The sequence below is a fragment of the Mus pahari genome, chromosome 6 (assembly GCF_900095145.1).
Source record: "Mus pahari chromosome 6, PAHARI_EIJ_v1.1, whole genome shotgun sequence".
Lineage (NCBI taxonomy): Eukaryota > Metazoa > Chordata > Mammalia > Rodentia > Muridae > Mus > Mus pahari.
Genome location: NC_034595.1, coordinates 13817411 through 13836344, shown reverse-complemented (window position 1 = coordinate 13836344; position 18934 = coordinate 13817411). Strand labels below are relative to the sequence as shown.

At 47.4% G+C, this 18934-nt stretch overlaps 2 protein-coding genes across 2 annotated transcripts in view; one reads left to right on the top strand and one right to left on the bottom strand.

The window, feature by feature from the left end:
- Slc46a2 (solute carrier family 46 member 2) overlaps positions 1 to 4971 on the top strand; it is a 9500-nt gene extending 4529 nt beyond the window's left edge. The window contains exon 4 of the mRNA XM_021201076.1: positions 4494 to 4971. Coding sequence (XP_021056735.1) covers positions 4494 to 4560 — 67 coding nt within the window. The 3' untranslated portion in view covers positions 4561 to 4971. The remainder of the gene's footprint in view (positions 1 to 4493) is intronic.
- A 6268-nt stretch (positions 4972 to 11239) lies between these two features.
- Positions 11240 to 18934, bottom strand: part of Snx30 (sorting nexin family member 30) — a 96744-nt gene continuing 89049 nt past the window's right edge. The window contains exons 7-9 of the mRNA XM_021200259.1: positions 18418 to 18504; positions 16341 to 16493; positions 11240 to 12012 (exon numbers count right to left, since the gene is read on the bottom strand). Of these exons, the coding sequence (XP_021055918.1) occupies positions 11953 to 12012; positions 16341 to 16493; positions 18418 to 18504 (300 nt within the window). The 3' untranslated portion in view covers positions 11240 to 11952. The remainder of the gene's footprint in view (positions 12013 to 16340; positions 16494 to 18417; positions 18505 to 18934) is intronic.

Sequence of the window (18934 nt, the reverse complement as noted above, 5' to 3'; positions counted from 1 at the left end):
TGTGTGTGTGTGTGTGTGTGTGTGTGTGTTCAGTTGTTTTTATTTTGTGTATACGAGTGTTTTGTGTGCATGTACACCTGTATGCCATGTGTATGTAGAGCACAGAAATGGAAGAGGAAGATGAGACCCTGCAGAATTAGTTACAGAAGGTTGTGAGCTTCCATGTGGGTGCTGGGAACCCAACTCAAGCCTTTTTGAGAGAGCAGCAAGTGCTCTCTCCCCCCCCCCCCGCTTTATTGGCCTCATAGAATACACCCTGACCACAGTTTCCCCTCCTTCCTCTCATCCCCTCTTATCACTTATCTCCCCCATATTCACTGTTCTTCTCTTTCCCTTCGGAAAAGAGCAGGCCTCTCAGTGATATCCACTGAACATGGGCATTAGGTGTTCCTAACCACTGAGCAATGCCCGCCCAGACCCAAGGAGCCCCCTTTTTGTTTGTTGTTTGAGAGACAGTCTTTCTGTGAAGCTCAGGCTACCTTCAAACTTGCATCTTCCGGCCTGTTTCCTATGAACTAGGATTGCAAGGGTGTGCCCCTATATCTGGCAAGAGCCCATTTTAAAACAGGAAAGGTGGGCTGGGGTGTAGTTTGGTTGGTACAGTGCTTGCTTAGCATCACAAGTCTCAGCTTCCATCCCTCCCACCATATAAGCCAGTGTGGTACCACACATCTGTGATCCCAGGACTCAGGAGGTAGAGGCAGGTGGATCAGAAATTCAACGTCATCCTGAGCTACACAATGAGTTTGAGTTTTGCCTACATCATATGGGATCCTGTCTTCAAAAAGAAAAAAAAAAAAGATGGTGAAATTAATTATAATAATATAGCTTAATATGGCTGGTACACAAATATTCCAGCACATAACTAACCAGTATACACAATCAGGCAATAAAAATGCTTTACTTTTTTTTTTTTTAAGATTTATTTATTTATTTCATGTATGTGAGTACACTGTCACTGTCTTCAGACACACCAGAAGAGGGCATCAGATCCCATTACAGATGATTGTGAGCCCTCATGTGATTGCTGGGAATTGAACTCAGGACCACTGGAAGAGCAGTCAGTGCTCTTACTAGCTGAGCCATCTCTCCAGCCAAGAATGCTTTACTTTTTAAAATGACCAGATCTTTGAGACCCAGTTATGTATTGTTATGTATGTAAATTCCATTTTGTAGGCACATTTTAAGTGTTTGGTAGCTACACGTAAATACCTCTGCCCCTGAACTGAAACTTTCTCATGTACCCGTGGGGGCTAGCAATAAGAGAAATGTATCTTTCAGGACAGCCACAGAATATGCCCTAGGGTACAATGGATTTGGCACAGTCTCACACTTTGAGGTTCCCATATTAGTATTAGATATCAGTATTAGTATTAGTATTGATTAGAATTAGAAATGGCTGTATTGTTGACAGCAGATTAGATAATAGTTGAAGGCAGACTTGATGACGCTGGGTTTTTTTTAAGACTTATTTATTTATTTATTTATTTATTTAATTTATATGGATACACTGTAGCCGTCTTCAGACACACCAGAATAGGATGTCAGATCCCATTATAGATGGCTGTGGGCTGCTGGGAATTGAACTCAGGACCTCTCGGAAGAGAGGTCAGTGCTCTTAACCACTGAGCCATCTCTACAGCCCAAAGCCATTTTTGGAATCCTCACGCTATATCATAATATCTAGTTCTCTGCCTGGCCTCCTGTGATAGGAGCCATCAGTCGTTAAGGCTGTCCGCTTTGTTAGTTGAGGAAAATAAGACACAAAAAGCAAACAGGTGGGGATATTTAGCCAAGCAGAGGACCATGGCCAAGTCTCATGTCCTAAGATAAAGGAACTGAGCCAGGACTGTCCAGGACTGCACATCCTTTAGACCTTTCCATTGATCATGGCTGCATAGGTTGGACTAACTTGGTGAGAGCTAGCTAGCATACAGTATAGATTTTTAAGGAGTCCCAATTTCCTGGTCAGCTTCATGATGGATTAATAATTTCATCCAAGTAGCCAATCCCATTTCACTGAAGGTTGACACAGCCTCTCTAACCCAAATAAACACCCAGAAACAATAGTAGGAAACAAGTCTATAGCCAATGTAGGTCATCAGGTTATAAACAGACCAACAAATATAATGACTGGATCCTTCCCAGTTTCACATGGGTTGTGCTAAGCAGGCTGGCTTGCCTTCTTCAATAAAAGGGTTGAGGGAGCATGGGACAGCCCTGACCCTTCACCCAGTGCACTTGGATTCAGCCATTTCCTTCTGCACCAGTTCCTTAAAAAAATTTTTTTTTTTAACCTTTAGTGTGTGTGTGATACCATGCATGTCCAGGTGCCCTTGGAGGCCAGAGGTGTTGGGTCCCTTGGAACTAGAGTTATAGGTGGTTGTCAGCCTCTGACATGGGTGCTGGGAATCAGACTCAGGCACTCTGGAAGCATCCTTACTGGTAGAGCCATCTTACCAGCCCTATACCAAATCTCAACTGGCCACACAGAGCTTTCATGATTTTGTGTCCCAGAAGCAGAAGAGGCTCTGGAAACATCTGAGTGAGCAGCTGATCGGATGCTCCAGTGGCTCCACCCCCTCCCTTCAGCAGCAGAGAGACTTGTGCAGACAAACACATTCTCTATACATTGCAAGGCCAGGGAAGGTTTCAGAATGGAACCTCTCAGGTTCCATACCCACAGACTAGGACTCAACTGATCTGGGCTAGACATTACTTTCAAGCTCTGCAGGCCATTTGAATGTACAAGGAAGATTGAACACGGATGGCATGACAGCAGTGTTTCTGTGACCTTCCCTTTCCCCAGGGTCACTCGATAAGAATCTGAAAATCTCTTCCAGCTGGAGGTTGCCAAGCTGTGTCATCAGTCATTAAGTAAAAGCAACAGGAAAGACCTGTGTGGGTTTTGGTCACAGAGGGAAAAGCTACATTCCAATCACAGACAGTCCCAGGGAGGTGGGGCAAAGCAGAAGAGGCCAAGAAAGTCAGAAGGCTGGACCAGTTGTGTCTGCATTCTCCTTGATGCCAGCCAAGGTCCTGAGGCTGTCTATAAATGGTGTGTGTGTGTGTGTGTGTGTGTATGTGTGTGTGTTCGAGTGCATGCATGTTGGCTCCGCCTAGTCCCTATAACAAAAGAGAGGCATTGTCACAGCCACTGTGGGAGTCTGTCTTCCCTTCCTGCTCTTCTTTACATGAACAGGGAGATGCTAAGGAAGTATTTGTGAGGCTCTGCTGCTGCCACAGCCCTCTTCCCTACCCCACCCCATATACCACACACACACACACACACACACACACACACACACACACACACACACACGAGCCCACAGGTACTCATGGGTACTCTGTGTTGCACAAAGAAAATATAATCGACCAGAAGAGAATGATTCCATCTTCTCCAACCTGCACACTTAGGTGAATTCCTATCCCTCTCCATCCTAGACTTTTTTTTTAAAAAAATGGTACTAACAAATGTGTTAGATATTTTATATATGATAATTCATAAGGATTCCATCGAAATGACTATTATTTATCCCTATGTTGCAGATGAGAAAACAAAACTCCTCCCTTAACCTTGCTGTAATCTGAGCCCTGCTGAAGCTCCTATATTTTTCCTTCAGAGCACACTAGCTGGTGACCACCGTGTTAATGTTTAATCTGCTTCCCGCTAGATCGCAGGCTTGCCCAGGACAGAGACCGCAGCTGTGTGGCTCCCATGTGTCCACTGTGTTCAACGAGAGCTCAGCACCTAAGAACTATTCTAGAAAGATTTGTCAGAAAGGTGTGGCACCTGAGACTGGTGCCACAGCTCAGTTGATAGAGCCCTTACCTAGCAAGCGTGAAGCTCTGAGTTCGATCCCCAGCACATCATAAACCAGACATGCTGGGCCATCTCTGTCACCCAGCTCTCAGAGAGTGAAGGCAGGGGGATCAGGAGTTCCAGGCTAGCCTTAGCCTCAGCTTCCTGAGGTCTGTTTAAACAATAAGGAGAATGATTTGGGGCCATGAAGACGACTTGGTAAATGCTTGCTGTGTAAGCTTGATGATGTGAGTCAGGTCTCCAGCACCTTAGTAAAAGCAAGTGCAACCCGAGTGCTGGGGACAGGGTGTAGGCAAGATCCTCAGAGGTAACTGGTAACTGCAGTGGAGACCACTCCGTGGCATCAGTGAAGTGAACTTGCTGTTGAGATATTCACAGGAAGACATCACTAGGCAAGAGTGCGAGGCAGAGTTGCTAGGACAACGCAGCAGCTGTCTAGTTCACCATGTCACTGGAGACAGGGAGAAGTTCGTTATCGCGGGATTGGAAGGCATCTGGAGAGCTCTCCAGAGCCAACCCTCTCACTCAGTAGCACCCTGATGCACTATGGAGTCAACCTATCTCTCCATCAGTGAGAAAGAGGGGTGGGAGATGGCTCCGGCATGGAGGAGGAGCTGCTTTGCCTCATCCCAGCTAGCCTTTTAAAACTCTCTTCTGCAATTTCTTACAGTGCTGTGGCCTACAAACAAGTCCTGAGGTCACAACAAGGAGAGCGTGCAGAGAAACAGAGGAGCTGAAAACGCCAGCGATAACCAGGTTCTGCCTAGGAAACCCAAGTTCCGGTCTTCCAATAACCTGCTTTGGCCTGCGGGTCCCTGGTGGGAGGAAAAATCACTTTCTGGGTGTTGGAGAAGATTTCCTAGTTCTCAGATGCCTCTGCCAGGCAGAGATTGAGGTCTGTGTGTACCAGCTACTTGCACAGGCGTTCTGGATTTTGGAGGGCTTTGGGCTCCAGCCAGCCCCCTTCTTCCATTGCTGTCTTAAAGGCATCTATAGGGCACATGGGAGTCGTGTTAGTTGTATGGAAGACTGTAGCTAAAGCTTAAATTTAACCAACCCAAGGGGAATGAACATGAAACAGACATTTTGTAAAAACTGACAACAGTTTTGTATGCATGACAACCGTTTTTAAATTAATGTAAATTCTTAAAAAAAAAAAAAAAAAGTTTTCTTGGCTGAGCATTCCTCGACTGGAAATGAGTACAATGAAGTCAAGGCGGTGCCTGCTGCCTTTGTTGCTTTGAAAAGCACAGATCGGGACTGGGGCCACAGCTTGGTTGGTGGAGTGCTTGCCTGGTATGCACAAAGCCCTGGGTTCAATCTTCCGCACCACATTAAGCCAGGCACGGTCGCACACACCTGTAATACCAGCACTTGGGAGGGTAGAGGCAGAAAGATCACCATCCTTAGCTATACTGCCGGTCAGAGACCGGCCAGGAATACACAGAATCCTGCCTCAAAAAAAGCAAAAACAGCCGGGCGTGGTGGCGCACGCCTTTAATCCCAGCACTCGGGAGGCAGAGGCAGGTGGATTTCTGAGTTCAAGGCCAGCCTGATCTACAGAGTGAGTTCCAGGACAGCCAGGGCTATACAGAGAAACCCTGTCTCGAAAAACCAAAAAAAAAAAAAAAAAAAAAAAAAGCAAAAACAAACCCAGGAACAGCACCCACCAACAGAAAACAAAACCCACCGAGTCCCAGCAGACTTCCTTAGTGGAATACACAACGGATGGCTTTCAGTCAATTCCTTCCTGAGTGTATGGGGTAAAGACAGGGGAGGTAGCCTTGACTGACCTGGAACTCATTATGCTGACAAGACTGGCCTCAAACTCAGAGATCTGCCTACTCCTTTCTCCCAAGTGCTGGGATAACAGGTGTGTACCCTACATCCAACTTCATGTTAACTACATATATATGTGAGTGAGTGCGGAGGAGAAGGGATCCCCTGGAGCTAGAGTGACAGTGTTCTGAGCTTCCTGACACAGGGACTGGGAACTGAAATCAGACTGTGTCCTCCAAGAACAGTGCAAGAAAGCTCTTTACACTGAGCCTCTTTCTCAGCCCTGGCAGCTTACTTTGAAATGCTAACGCTCTCACAAACTGTAGGTATTCCTTTCCTTGGAAAAGCCTTGAAAACAGGGCAGGAATAAACAAAATAAGAAAACCCCAACCAAACAGGAGGTGCTGCCCTGGGCCAGAATATAAAGTTTGGCTGTGGTTCTGTGCAGGAAGAAATCTCTGCGAATCATCTGCCTGGCAGTCACAATGATACTACAGCAGTTTCTTCATTTGCCAACTTGTAAGATGCAAGAGTCAGAAACTAAGGCTGGACCTATAGCAGAGTGAATACAAAGTTTGTGTGTGTGCATGTGTGTGTGTTTATGGTTGCTCTGTGTTTTGATTCTCACAAGAAAATTACCATGTGTTCAGAGAAACTTTCAAAAAGCCCAAAAGGCAGATGCCCTGTTTTTCCAGTCCTAACAGAGACAAAAATGAGCACATGACCCGGGATAAATAAAGCATCTTTTATAGGTTTATTGGTCCATTACTTAAGTTAACTGAGGTAAAGAAAAAAATTTTAATTTACAAGCTAATAGTTTATCAAGCAATACAAATTCTTTGTTTACCTCAAAATGTAATACTAATTCCATAGTAAACAACAAACAGAATTTCTTACATACAGAGATAAGAAAAACCAAAGTGGACAGGAACCTTGTGCCAGCATCAAAAATACAACAAGACAACTTTTTTTTTTTTTCCTTTTTATAATCTCTGGTTTCACAACAAAGAAAAAAGGTGACATTCTTTTTTGGTAGTTTCATGAGACAAAGACTTGGGTCTGTAAATCAGTCACTTTCCTGTCAACACGCATTCTCTCAAGCACCTATGTTCACAGCTTTTGTTTTGGCTTAACGGCAGCACGAAGAGAGAGCACACAGCAAGACCTCGTACCTCAGAAGCCTGCTTCTATCTCTGCAAGTTTTAAACACAAAGAACAATTTAAAAAACAAAAAAAAGTCCAAAAGTTTGTTTTAATTCCCCCTTGAAGTTAAAATGAGTTAGAAAGTTTGCTGGCAGTTTGTTTTGTGGGAGTCTGTCAGATGTCGGCTATCTCTCCATGGACTCCTGACTCAGGCATGAAGGGAACAGGCACACAGAACTACAGTGAGAAAGGACTCTGAGGGAGAGGCCCAACCCTCAGCATGGTCCAGGAGGACAGTGCTAACTGGTACAAGATGCTGGTTTGTGCTGGTTTGTTCCTGGCTAAAGGCCCAGCTGACACAGCCATTGCTTTGTTACCCCAATCCGCAGTGTAGGAAAAGCCCTTCCTCCCCTCCAGCATCTCGGCAGAGCGTGGGTCTAAGGCTGTGGACCAGCCTGTCCAACCACAGTGTGCACGGGTGTTAGCTGCTCTGAGCTGGACTATGGAGACCCCAGAATCACCACAGACTCAGGCAGTACTGCAGGGACAAAGGGGTATACGACTCTTCACCCTGGCTTTAATATTGAGTCGAGAGAACGTGTTTTATGTTATTTGGCATTTCAACCTTTGGGGAATCTCGATCCTAAATGACCTCTGGGGCCCACTCTGCAGAAGCAGAGTAAACCTGTCATGCTGTCACAAACTGGAGGAGTTTTTGAAGCTGTGTGATTTGTCACTGCTGCTGATGTCTGTATCCTCCACTCCCAAACTATGCCAAAGCGTACTACATTCCTCTTTCTCACTCGAAAACATTGTACTGTGGTCCCCGTTTCCTGGTATTATTTCAAATACTATTTGGCAACAGCAATATTTAATCTTGCCACCTGAAAGGCCGCCTTGTTTCCATGGCCCCCACCCTCTGGCTTGAGTCTTTGGGAGGACTGCAGCTGCCTATATGAAGTTTCTACATCAACTGCTTCCATGTGTAAAACTTTCTATGCAGCCTCTTTAACCACTAGCTGAAGAATAAGGCAATTAGTAGGTACTGACAAATTGTTACAAACTACAATTAGGCTTTTAACAATCTGTGGCTTTTTCTGGGTGTGTTGGTTTTCAAGTGTAAGTTCATAAATATGAGACACATCTTATTGATCTTTTAAAGGTCCCCCCTGCCACAACACTTACTTACAAATTACAGTAGTTAAAAACTACTTTGGTAATGTGGGTTTTTGCCACACATAAAGTTATACCCAGGAATATTCAAACAGATAAGGCTACGAGAGAACACTCTGCCCTGTAACAGAGCCCTCATCCCAGCCTTCTTAGACACAGAGTCCCTGTCCTCTCAAGTGTGCAACCACAGGGACACTTTCAAAATGGAACACTGACAACCTAGAGTGGGTTAGTAAAATATTGGATCCGTGATTACTCACTGAAGTATAAACAGGGGGAAGCAAGCAGTTGCCACACACCAAGGGCATCTCAGTTTGCTCAAGGAGAGGTCATTTTCCTCAACTATACTGCAAAGTGCCCCCTGCTGCCTTGAGCAGAGAAACCTGCAGGCACATCCAATCCCTTGCCATCCTGAAGGCTTCTGAAAGGCAGGAGGCAACCCCACATTCCCACCATAGTCACGTACACAAACATGACCAAACTCTCCCAGTCATATACTTAGCAAGACTGTCTGAGGGAAGGTGGGACCCAGCGGGTGTGCCCTGCCCCAGCCACAGGCAGCTGATCCTGTGTGTGTGTGTGGGGGGGGGGGGGAGATCACCCTTCAAGGTTGCCAGTTCCACCTAGTCAGGCAGGAACCCTGTTCCAACCCATCCCAAGACCCAAATCAGCATGGCCAACATAGCCTCTCAGGCAGTCCTTGCCTTCCTCTTTGCACCCCAACCAGCTCAGGATAGTGTAGTGGAGAGATGCTCCTGCGATTCGAATGACCTCATCAAAACAGCCAGCTACCTACAGCTTCGGTGCCACAGGACAGGTCAAGTCACGCAGTGTTCCGTGGGTGTTGTCCTAAAAGAGAAACACTGCCTCGTGCCCACTTCTAAAATTAAAATGTCCAGAGAGCCCTCGCCAGAGGCTGTAGTGTTCACATTTGGTTCCCCCCCCCCCCCCACTGAGAGGGTACATTCTACAACTCCATTTGGCACAGAGACGTATCTTACATTCTGCTTCTAGCCCCAGGCACACTGGCTTTTCTTCTTTCAGCTATGGGAAAATATCTGGTGAGGTGAGTTACAGCTGGGAGAAACACAAGCCCACTGCCTCCCTAGCCCTACTTCCAGCTTGGCAGCAATCACTGCTGAGCCTTAGAACATAAAACCAGACCCCATACAGGCTGGGGGGGGGGTCACTCCCTCCTCACTCCAGAGCAAAGCCTCCTTGTTTGGAGCAGCACAGCCCAGATTCTTCTTGCAAATTCCCAACATCAGGAGTATCCTTTCCTGCTTCAAACCACAACTGTCCTAAATGATCGCGGCTCTCAAACCTCCTTGGCTTCAAGAAGTCCCTCTTTTGCCTTTGCAGGTTTCTAACCCTGTGGACAAGCCCTCTACTTCTCAGGACCTGGGCAGTTGCTAAGGCCAATTTTCATCTTACTGGCATGTGTTCAAGCCTCAACGCAATCTCTATCTCTCCGCCTGTGGCACCCTCAAGGCAAAGACTCTTGGAAAATAAGTCGGAGGGACCTGTGACATCAGGGGAAGGCTTTGGAGGCTCCAGAAGTAATGGAGCCTCTCTGGGGCATTTTGGCACTGCAGTCTCTGAGCTGTGATTTGTGTAGGAATCTCTTCTGTGCCTGCTTTTCACTGGTGAGCTTCCAGGGACTGAGGGAGCCTGTGGAAGGGAAGGAGGAAGGCCTCCTTCACTGACTGCTGCCTTTTTTTCCCTCTAGGCCAGCCTCCTCAGCTCACCAGCTGCCATCCCAAGGAGAGGGACAAGTGTGCCTCCTTGTGCATGGGTGTCCTTGGCTCTGCCACTGATGCTGTTCCCCAGGGACAGACAGTCTCCATTATTGCAGCTCTTTCTGGAAACTCAAATCCCAGGGACATTGCTTACTGGCCAAATGAACAGAACAAGACAAACACTGCAAGATGCCATGAGAGCCACCTCTCACGAGGGATTGGCTGTGGTCCCCACTTCCCTCCCTACATCTCCCAGTGCAGCTGGAGGCCATTTCTATGGGGCTTTCTTCTTGCATAACTCACCAGCACACAGGATTGACTTGAGGTTTTGGCAACCAGCTGGTCATCAAATTTTAGCTTCTGGATACTTCTTTCTATAGTTCTCCCCATGTATCATCACGTGACTGTATGCATCAGTAAGTCACTGTACTTGTATCAGGCCACAAAGCAAAGCTTCATGTTTCTCAAAGATGGACATCACCTCTGGGTGAGTCTGGTGTCTGCTGATACACACTGTGGAGGCCAGTTGGTGACTAAATACACACCCTGACTCTACCAGCAAGCTTGAGTTGGCTCTGAGCATTCATACCCACACCAACCCGGTGGTTTAGAGGTAGAATGAGATGCCGCTTCGCTGGCGTCTGGGTGTACGGACTGCTCTTACTCCTCTGCCTCAGTGGGCCATTTCTATTTGTACCAAAGAAAATTCACATCAAGGACTTTGGGATGGCACAGATAGGGTTTAGGCAAGTACCAGTAGATGCGGGAATTATTATTTCTATCACAAATTTGTCAAATATGAGAAGACAAATTGTTTCATGCTGTCTAGCTGCCGTCCTATGATGTCCCATGATGCAGCTGACTCCAGGTTAGAGGGAATTACAGGACTTAGCATGCTGTCTGCTCCAGATTTACAAATTAACTTGTACAACGGAGCAGTACTTGGCTGCCTCACCTTAAAGACAACGCCCCTTCCGTTTACCTGCAGCTCAGATCTATGGATTTTTAGCAAAGAGCCACAGATGAAAGAACACAAATATGCAGCTTCTTTTTAGCAAGAACAGTGGTACCGAAGAGAGATCCTTTCTGATTGCTGGCTTTATGGAAATCTGAAAAGCTTCAAATGAAGATGTTAAGTACAGCGGTAGCCCCCAGATTTTGGCTGCGAACAGAGATTTCCACATAGCCAGAAGCAAAGAGCATGATGTTGCTCTTCTCGTCTTGGAGGGGCCTGCAGATGCTTTTGTCTTCCTGACCACAGAATGCTGAGGGTTAAAACACTCATGTAGAAGTCACACTGAATTTACAAATTGTGACAGCAAAAACAAGACAGCGCATCAGCCCCCATTGCAAGGCTGCCCAGTCAGTCAGCGGGCACGGCAGGAAGATTAAACTAGACATTTTTGGTGAGGTAAAGGCAAATTGCACAAAGCAGACACTGGAGCTGGGGCTTGGACACAGGAGCGTCACTGACAGCAACTGTTTCCAAACAGGTCTAATCCCAACCACGATGACAGTTAACAAGCAAACCACACACACTAAGACCTTCACGGAGAAAAATGCACCTTTTTTTTTTTTTTCCAGTTCACACCAAAAAGCTTCTGGTCTGCTGCATTCTGGTGTCAGAAACAAGATCCTGAGGCATCCCGTAAGGACAAGGACGCTGGCTTGCTCACTCAAGCGTCGATCCTCACAGACACGGATTCAGGTGGCTCCATGTGAACCAGAAACAAGTCAACAGAGGCCACTCGTCACAAGCAGGCAGCAGGCCACAGCTACAGCCACAGCCACAGCCACAGGCCACTGTAAATTAAGGACATTCTGAGAAGGTACCCACACCTCCTTCCATGCTGGGTCAGGTTAATGCCCTCACGGGTAAAGTGCAGAGCCACAGGGTCTCCACAGCAAGCCGCAGCTGCTTTCTTCATATCTCCCCATGTCCCTGAAACACAGGACTGGGGTTCTGTCCCACAATGGCAACTGAGCTGTCCCCAAAGTGTTGTCACGTGTCATATGGGGGTTATCCTGCCCCTCAGTTTCAAGTCTTTTAGTGTTCCATTTAAGAGGTTCCTTCACGATTCGGAGGTATGCTTCTGTTGAGAGATGATTATAGCCTCATAGATTCCAAGGAATAAATACTAACTGAAAACAACTGTGGGCGGGGGTAGAAAGTACAAACACAAGAGGTGCTGTTGTGCTGCTTTCCCACGGCGACCTCTCCGGCACTGCAGGGACATTCTGGTTCAGGGTACCATGCCCTGTGGAGGCAGAAGAGTCTCTGTTCCGGAACCAAAGCTACTTGGCCTCTTGTTTCTCTTGCAGTAGTGGAATAATGGACTCCCACGCCATGAGGCACTGGACGAGAGAACACGCATACGAGGTCAGCTACTGAATGCTACTCTGTTAATCCTCATCCTGCCGGGTCACCTCTGTCTAGTGGCGCCTACGTCTGTAATCAATACTATTGTCAATAGGGGAGGTGACAGGTGTTTGTCTGGAATCCGTCACCCCCATCTTTATGAAAGAGGCATGTCCTTATAAGGCTTGTATGCCTTCACTCTAGTGTGAAGCTTACACCCAATGTGTGGAAAGATCCACTCTAAGAAAAGCTATACCTTCACTAAGCAAAATCCAGACCAGGCAGGAAACAGCTTGTTGAGGACAGCAGCTCTAAGAATCGGTAGAGGCATGGTTGGAGCTGTGGGCAGGGCTTGTCTAAGGATGGAGCCAGGAGAGGCCAGCCACCTGAGTCAGGGTGGGTGCAAAGCTCACTCTTGTTCACCTAAAGTTTGGTTTGCTTGTTTGGACAATTTTATATATCCCCAAAGACTGAGCAGAAGGGAGTCTAGCACTCTTTATATTTATTTCTGCGTATGTGTAGGGTGAGGGCACATGTACCATGACATACACGTGGTGGTCAGAGAACAACTTTAAGGAGTTAATTCTCTCTTCCCACCATGTGGGTTCCGGGGATAAAATACAGGCTGTCAGGCTAGGCAGCAAGCATCTTTACCCGCCCCACTGACCCACGCACTGGCCCAACAGTCAGGTTTTACTAGGCCTACATCCTGTTGTGTATTTTACATTCATTATCCTACGGTTCACAGAGCAAGAACATGGGTGCACACTGATGCTCTTCTCATTCCAGATCCTTCTGACAGGACAAGAACTTAGAAGACTTGGGCACTGCCTGAGAGTGGCTGACCCAGAACACACTGTCCTCCCTCTGAAAAGCCTTTTGCAAAAGGGAAGGGCAAGCCCGCTGTACACACAGGCTCAGGGTGAAGAACTCTACTTAGTCACCTGGGGAGGAGGCCTGCAGGGTGGGTGGAGAGAGGCAGCATGAGGCGGAGCAGAAAGAGGAGCGAGTGCTGAAACCTCTCCCTCACACTGTCCTAAACAAGGAAAGTCTGGTCAGCCTCGAGGAGCCTGCTTCCAGCAACAGACTGGGAGGGAGGCCCGCAGCACTCTAACCTCAAGGCCAGCCCTCACAGCTGCAGGGGCCTTCCTTCCTGCCCCAAGACGAACAGCTGATCATTCTTTTCAGTCATCAAATGTGCCAAGCTCTTTCCTCACTTAGGGACCTCCATGTGCTGTGTCCTCTGCCCAGAGTATATGTTCTAAGGCTGCTCTAAGATTCCACGGGCTGCTCTTTCCTGACCACTCCACTGGCCCTGAGGACGTTTTTTCCTTGCTCTTTCCCTTCAGCACACGTATTTCATCCTTTCCTCTGAGAATCTATCACTAATGCTTCTCTGATGGACTTAGGGTGCCCACAGGGTCATGAGAAGTCTGCTGCTGCTCAGCGGGGTATTCAATCCCTTGCATATGAAACGTGCAGAGAAACCACCTCAGATACAGGTAGACGCCAAGGCCAGGCTACAATGGAAAGAAACAGATGCAAGCTTTCGAGTTTAGAGATGGTGGTTCATCCACAACTGGCATGCTGAAGACAGTGGACCACGTTGGCTTTAGACTCTCAATACGAGCATCGAGCTCGTAAACTTAATTGAGTGTCTGCCACATGCCGGTATGTTCTGGTAACTTGAATGTGCATTTAACTTTGTCTTTGCAATTACCCTGCAGAAAAATGATTAGTACTTACAAAGGAAGAGAGGCTGGGCAGGTGCGTCACCTAACACACAGCCAGCAAGAAGAGGCCTTGACTCACATGGGGAGAGCTTTCTACCTGTCCCCAATAGTATATGACCCCGTCTCCTAAGCTGGTTGGGTGGGGGACAATCCAGACTGACAGCTCCATCAGTTAAATATTTATCGTTCGGTACTCCAAGACTGGTCAGCTTGGCAGGAATTTTTAAACTTCTGTGAATGATGGTTTCAATCACAAAATACTCTGTCATACTACCTGCCATGACTATCCTGAGTCCTGAGTCCTGCAATCCTGACTAGATGTGAAGGGAGAAAGGACAGACACACAGACACACACAGTAAAGCTGGTATCAGGAGGGTGTGTGCTCATTGTGACTGAGGGATCAACGTGCAACCTCAGTGAGTTTATTAGGAATAGCATAGGGGGAGGGGTGGCTAGTGTTCGAAGATCTCCCTCTACGAACATCTGGGAGGAGGAAGCAGCAGTTCTAGTCATAGAACACCCTGATCAACTGTTCACAAACGCTCGTACTCACACCCTAAGGAAAGCTTTGCTGTCCCCCAAGCCTGGCACAGAGGAGAAAATGCATCCATGGGTTGGAGACCTTGGGGTCCTTGGAATGGGTCAACAATGCACATACACTCAGGACTTTGGCTCACTCAGGGCTCCGCTGATACCCACACCGCTTGGTGGGATGAAGAGTTAAATTTAGTGAGCTAACAACTGCTAATCCAGTTCAGAAGCAGTAGGGAGGGACTCCAGAGAAAAGGCGTGGAAGGGTGCAGGGTGGCTCTCTCCCCCCAGCTCCCTTTAGTAAACCAGGCAGAGTGCGAGCACTTCTGCTCAGAGCACTCTCTCTGTCAGAGCAGCAGCCACAACCTAAGCCTCGGGATGTGTCCTCTGTGTGGGTGGCCCTGGTAAAGTTTGTATTTTGATGCTAATTCTGCTTCCTCAAGAGGGGCTGCCCTGACAAGGGCAGACTGCAGGTGAACCTTCTCCCCATTTTAACAGGTCAAATAAAGGTTAGAGCCTGTGATTGGGCAGAGGAAGGAAAAGGTGGAGCTGGGAGTTTTAGAGAAGGTAAGAGAGTAAGAAGGAGGGGAAGATGAAATGGAGGAGAGAGAGAGGAAGACAAGGAAGACCAGGTGGAAGGAGGATGGAGCAGAACCATGTGGTCTGGAGGAATGCAAGAAGCAAGGGATCTCATAGCTGGGGACAGAGTAGTGTAGTGGTAGATCTGTCCAATCTAGGCATGCCGCTTATAAATATTATGACTGAGTTGTGTTTTCTTTGTACTTATTTGGGCTTATTGGGATTGGAGATTTAGCACAACAGTCCTAGGGCCACAATCTAGGAGACAGGCCTGTCCCTAGCATCGTCCGACAAGGTGAGAGGCTGTTCTGTTCCCAACAGCTGAATTTCAAGGTCAAGTTATTTCAACTAAAACTGGGCCATTGCTTAACTGTAAGTTTAGGCTACAAAAGGACATCAGGACTTATTGCTAGAAATGACTCCAAATTAGATACATAAGGAGTGGACCATGATTTTAGGAGTTAGCTCTTTTATCCTCTCCTTCCGTGTGTGTGTGTGTGTGTGTGTGTGTGTGTGTGTGTGTGTGTGTGTGTTAATGGGAATGCTAACTCTGAGGTCCACAAGTCAAAAGGATATATGAATAAAAGTCATTTTAAATAGCATTGCTTTCCTGTGTAATTCCATATACCTTTATTTAAAAAGAATGTTTTAAAGTTAAATGTTAACAAGCGTTAGTGTGATCTGGAGAGATGACTCAGCAATTCAGAGCACTTGACTGCTTCTAGGGGTCCTGAGTTCAGCTCCTAGCATGGTGACTCACAACCATCTGTAATGGGACCTAATTCCTTCTCCTGGCGTGCATGATGTTTGTCAGCTTCAACAGGTGACTGGAGGGGTCCACGGCATAGTGAAAAGTGAAGACGCCTTTATGTAAAACCACAAGGTAACATGAAGTAACCCCAAAGGCTCCATTAACTGGGGCTGCCCACATGCTGCTATCACTTGGAATGCAGCCAGCTTCCCAGATCACAGAGCCACTTCCTCCAGCAGGAGGAGGCCTAGGAGAGTGGGGGTCTCAGCTCTGAAACTCAGCACAGTCTGCCAGGGCACTGGGGTAGCTCACATGAGGCAGGTTAGGGATGGGACAAGGGGGATCTGGAAGACACCTGTGGTAGTTTGTATATGCTTGGCCCAGGGAGTGGCACTATTTGGAGGTGTGGCCTTGTTGGAGTAGGTGTGTCACTGTGGATGTGGGCTTTAAGACCCTCATCCTAGGTGCCTGGAAGGCAGTCTTCTCCTAGCAGCCTTCAGATGAAGATGCAGAATTCTCAGCTCCTGCATCATGCCTGCCTGGATGCTACCATGTTCCTGCCTTGATGATAATGGACTAAACCTCTGAACCTGTAAGCCAACCCCAATCAAATGTTGTCCTTATAAGAGTTACCCTGGTTGTGGTGTCTGCTCACAGCAGTAAAACCCTAAGTAAGACAATGCCCATAAAAGGCTGTGACTCCTGGGAAACACAGGGGCATGTGTTCACCTTCTCATAATACTGGATATTCTTGTCAGCCAAACCCACGAGCAGCTGCCGGAAGTCGTGCCGCTTGTTGCTCTGCCACCTCTCCATATCAGCCTTCAGGTCGGCGTTGAAACACTCCACCCTGTCCTGGCACTTCTCCACATCTGCTGGCACCTGGAAGGAGAACATATCCCTGGCTCGGAAGTGTGACTAGGTTCTCCTCCTCCACAAACACTGTTCTAAATTAGAAGGTCAGAGGCTCCCTGGAAAGCAGGCCCTGGAAGGGTTTGTAAAAGGCACTGTCCTGCCCCAAGAATCATCTGACCCAACTGAGCAGACAGATGGGGGAACCATTCCTTTGTGTCAGAGTAAGGCGGTGTGGAGCCCCTTGAGGATTTACTCTGCCATGCTGACAAACAGGTACAGAGTTAACATACACACAACAGCCCTGGGCACAGTGCCATGTTGTGTCAGAACTGGAGGAGAAGGGGTTCCTGTTCTGGTCACATGAGCTAGTCCAATACGTATGATGTCTGATAACACCTTTCCTCATTTATCTGAGTGAACTAAATAAGGAGTTTACCAACCAGGCCTCTCCTCTGAGCTCCCCATCATATACACAGGGCACCACTCTGCACTCTGGGTAGCAGTTAACCACAAAGCTCAAAACAGAAGGAAAAACAAAAGCCCTGAAGGGTATTAAAGTTTTGAAGCATAATATAGCAAGTGGCTTCAAGTTTTTCTTATGGTTTAGAAAGGACGTGTGTCCCCTGGGTTTCGTGACCTTCACTTTGCTGTGGTAAATTGCACTCATCCCACATGGCTAGAGAGGGTCTCCTGGTCATGGTGGTTCTCCTAAGCCAGATTTTCTGTCTTATCTCAAGTATTCCAAGCCCAAAGTTAGGCCAACTCTTGCCAGAGGCAAATGGTGCTTGAACCTTGAAAGTTTTAAGTCCCCAGACCGCTGAGCCCAAATGTCCCCAACTACAGGAATTTGAGTCAGTAGCTACCAACCAGAGCAATGTCAACATGGCGTGGGCAGGGCTGGGACCCGACACCTTCCCTTGTGAAGTTGCCCAACTTATGGATGCCAGGACTGCTGAGAGCTGGGCGCTCAGGCCTGCGGGTAGCTGACAGACACTGTCACTGCTTCTTACATGTGGGTTTTTATGACGATTAACTGACAGGAACGCCTGGATTTCCTCCTTGTTTCAATACTCTTGTTTCTGTGACTGAGGCAGTCATGTTCCTGTGTCTGGCTGACATTGGGACGGCAATATCCAAGGATAATGGATGGGTGCTGTCTATTCCAAGGTACAAAAGATTGGGGGAATGGGCCACCTGTTAAGGTCTCAGGTGGCAAAAAGTGTCTGACTGGAAGAAAGGCTACAGTGCCCACACAGGCTCCTCCATATCGGACGTGCTCAAACTCTGTTTTGTGTGTTGCAGCGCAGGGTGGCATCCTAAGCCCTCTTGAAATACATTACAAATATAAATTCTTTGAGTTCTTTTTGTACACAGGACATGTAGGGCATTTACATGCACTAACATATAAATCCCTACCTATTTCCTTCTCGGAGCAAGACCAGGGATTCACGTAAGATGCAGGCAGCTTTCAAATTCTAGTGTGGATCCGTGGTAATACATGAATCAATGTAGCAGACATGCATCCGCCTGCTATTATGGCATACTGGATACAGACACATCTATACCCCGAAAGACCAGGCAATCCGCAGAGCTACTCTGTGACTCCCTTCTCCACCCCCTGAGTCCCAGATGACTCGCACAGTATCATATGAAAAGCATAAACAAAGCGAAGGGTGTTATCTCTGAGGTCTGCTCCTGGGAGGAGAAGACAGGTGACTAGTTCTGACGTTAAACTATTAAAGGACCCGGACATTGGTCCTTACCATTTTCTTTTTAGTACATTCCCTATTCCCATCCTTTCTGTGAATACAAATACAACTTTGGATCACAAACAAGTAAGAAACAGAATAACCGATAGATAGAAGCAGAGTCTATCCTTCCACCTAAGGCCAAGGCAGCAGTCGCAGGGAGCCTGCATTGTGGCCCACCCTGGGCTGGGTGTTCTCCTGACCTTGGGGCGCTCTTCCTTCCTCAGAGCCACAGCTTCCAGTTTGGCTTCGTACTCTGCTTGAACTTGGTCCCTCTTCTTCAGTACACTCTGTGGGAGGTAGAGAGAAGCATGCAACAGTCTTCAAAGGGGCCTCCAACTCCAAGCCCTCACCAAATCACGTGCCCTGGACCACAACACCATACACATAACACACCAGCTCTGAGGACAGGAGGGAAGGAAGGAGAGCCAACCCTGGAGGGTGGGCTTGCCGGGGAGTAACCCGCCAGATGTTGACTGCAACAGTTTTGAAAAGGGCAAGTCAGGAAGGCTGGCACCACTGCCACACTGCTGGGGGCCTTAGCTTCACCACGTACAAAGACCTTGGGCAGACACTAAGCTTTATGCTTAAAATGCAGGGCTGTCTCTGGGTCCAGTGGGAAACTCTTAGCAAAAACAGTTCTTAATTATTATTATTATTAACTTATATAATTGACAAAAATCATACATATTTACTCTGCATAAAATGTTCCAAAATACA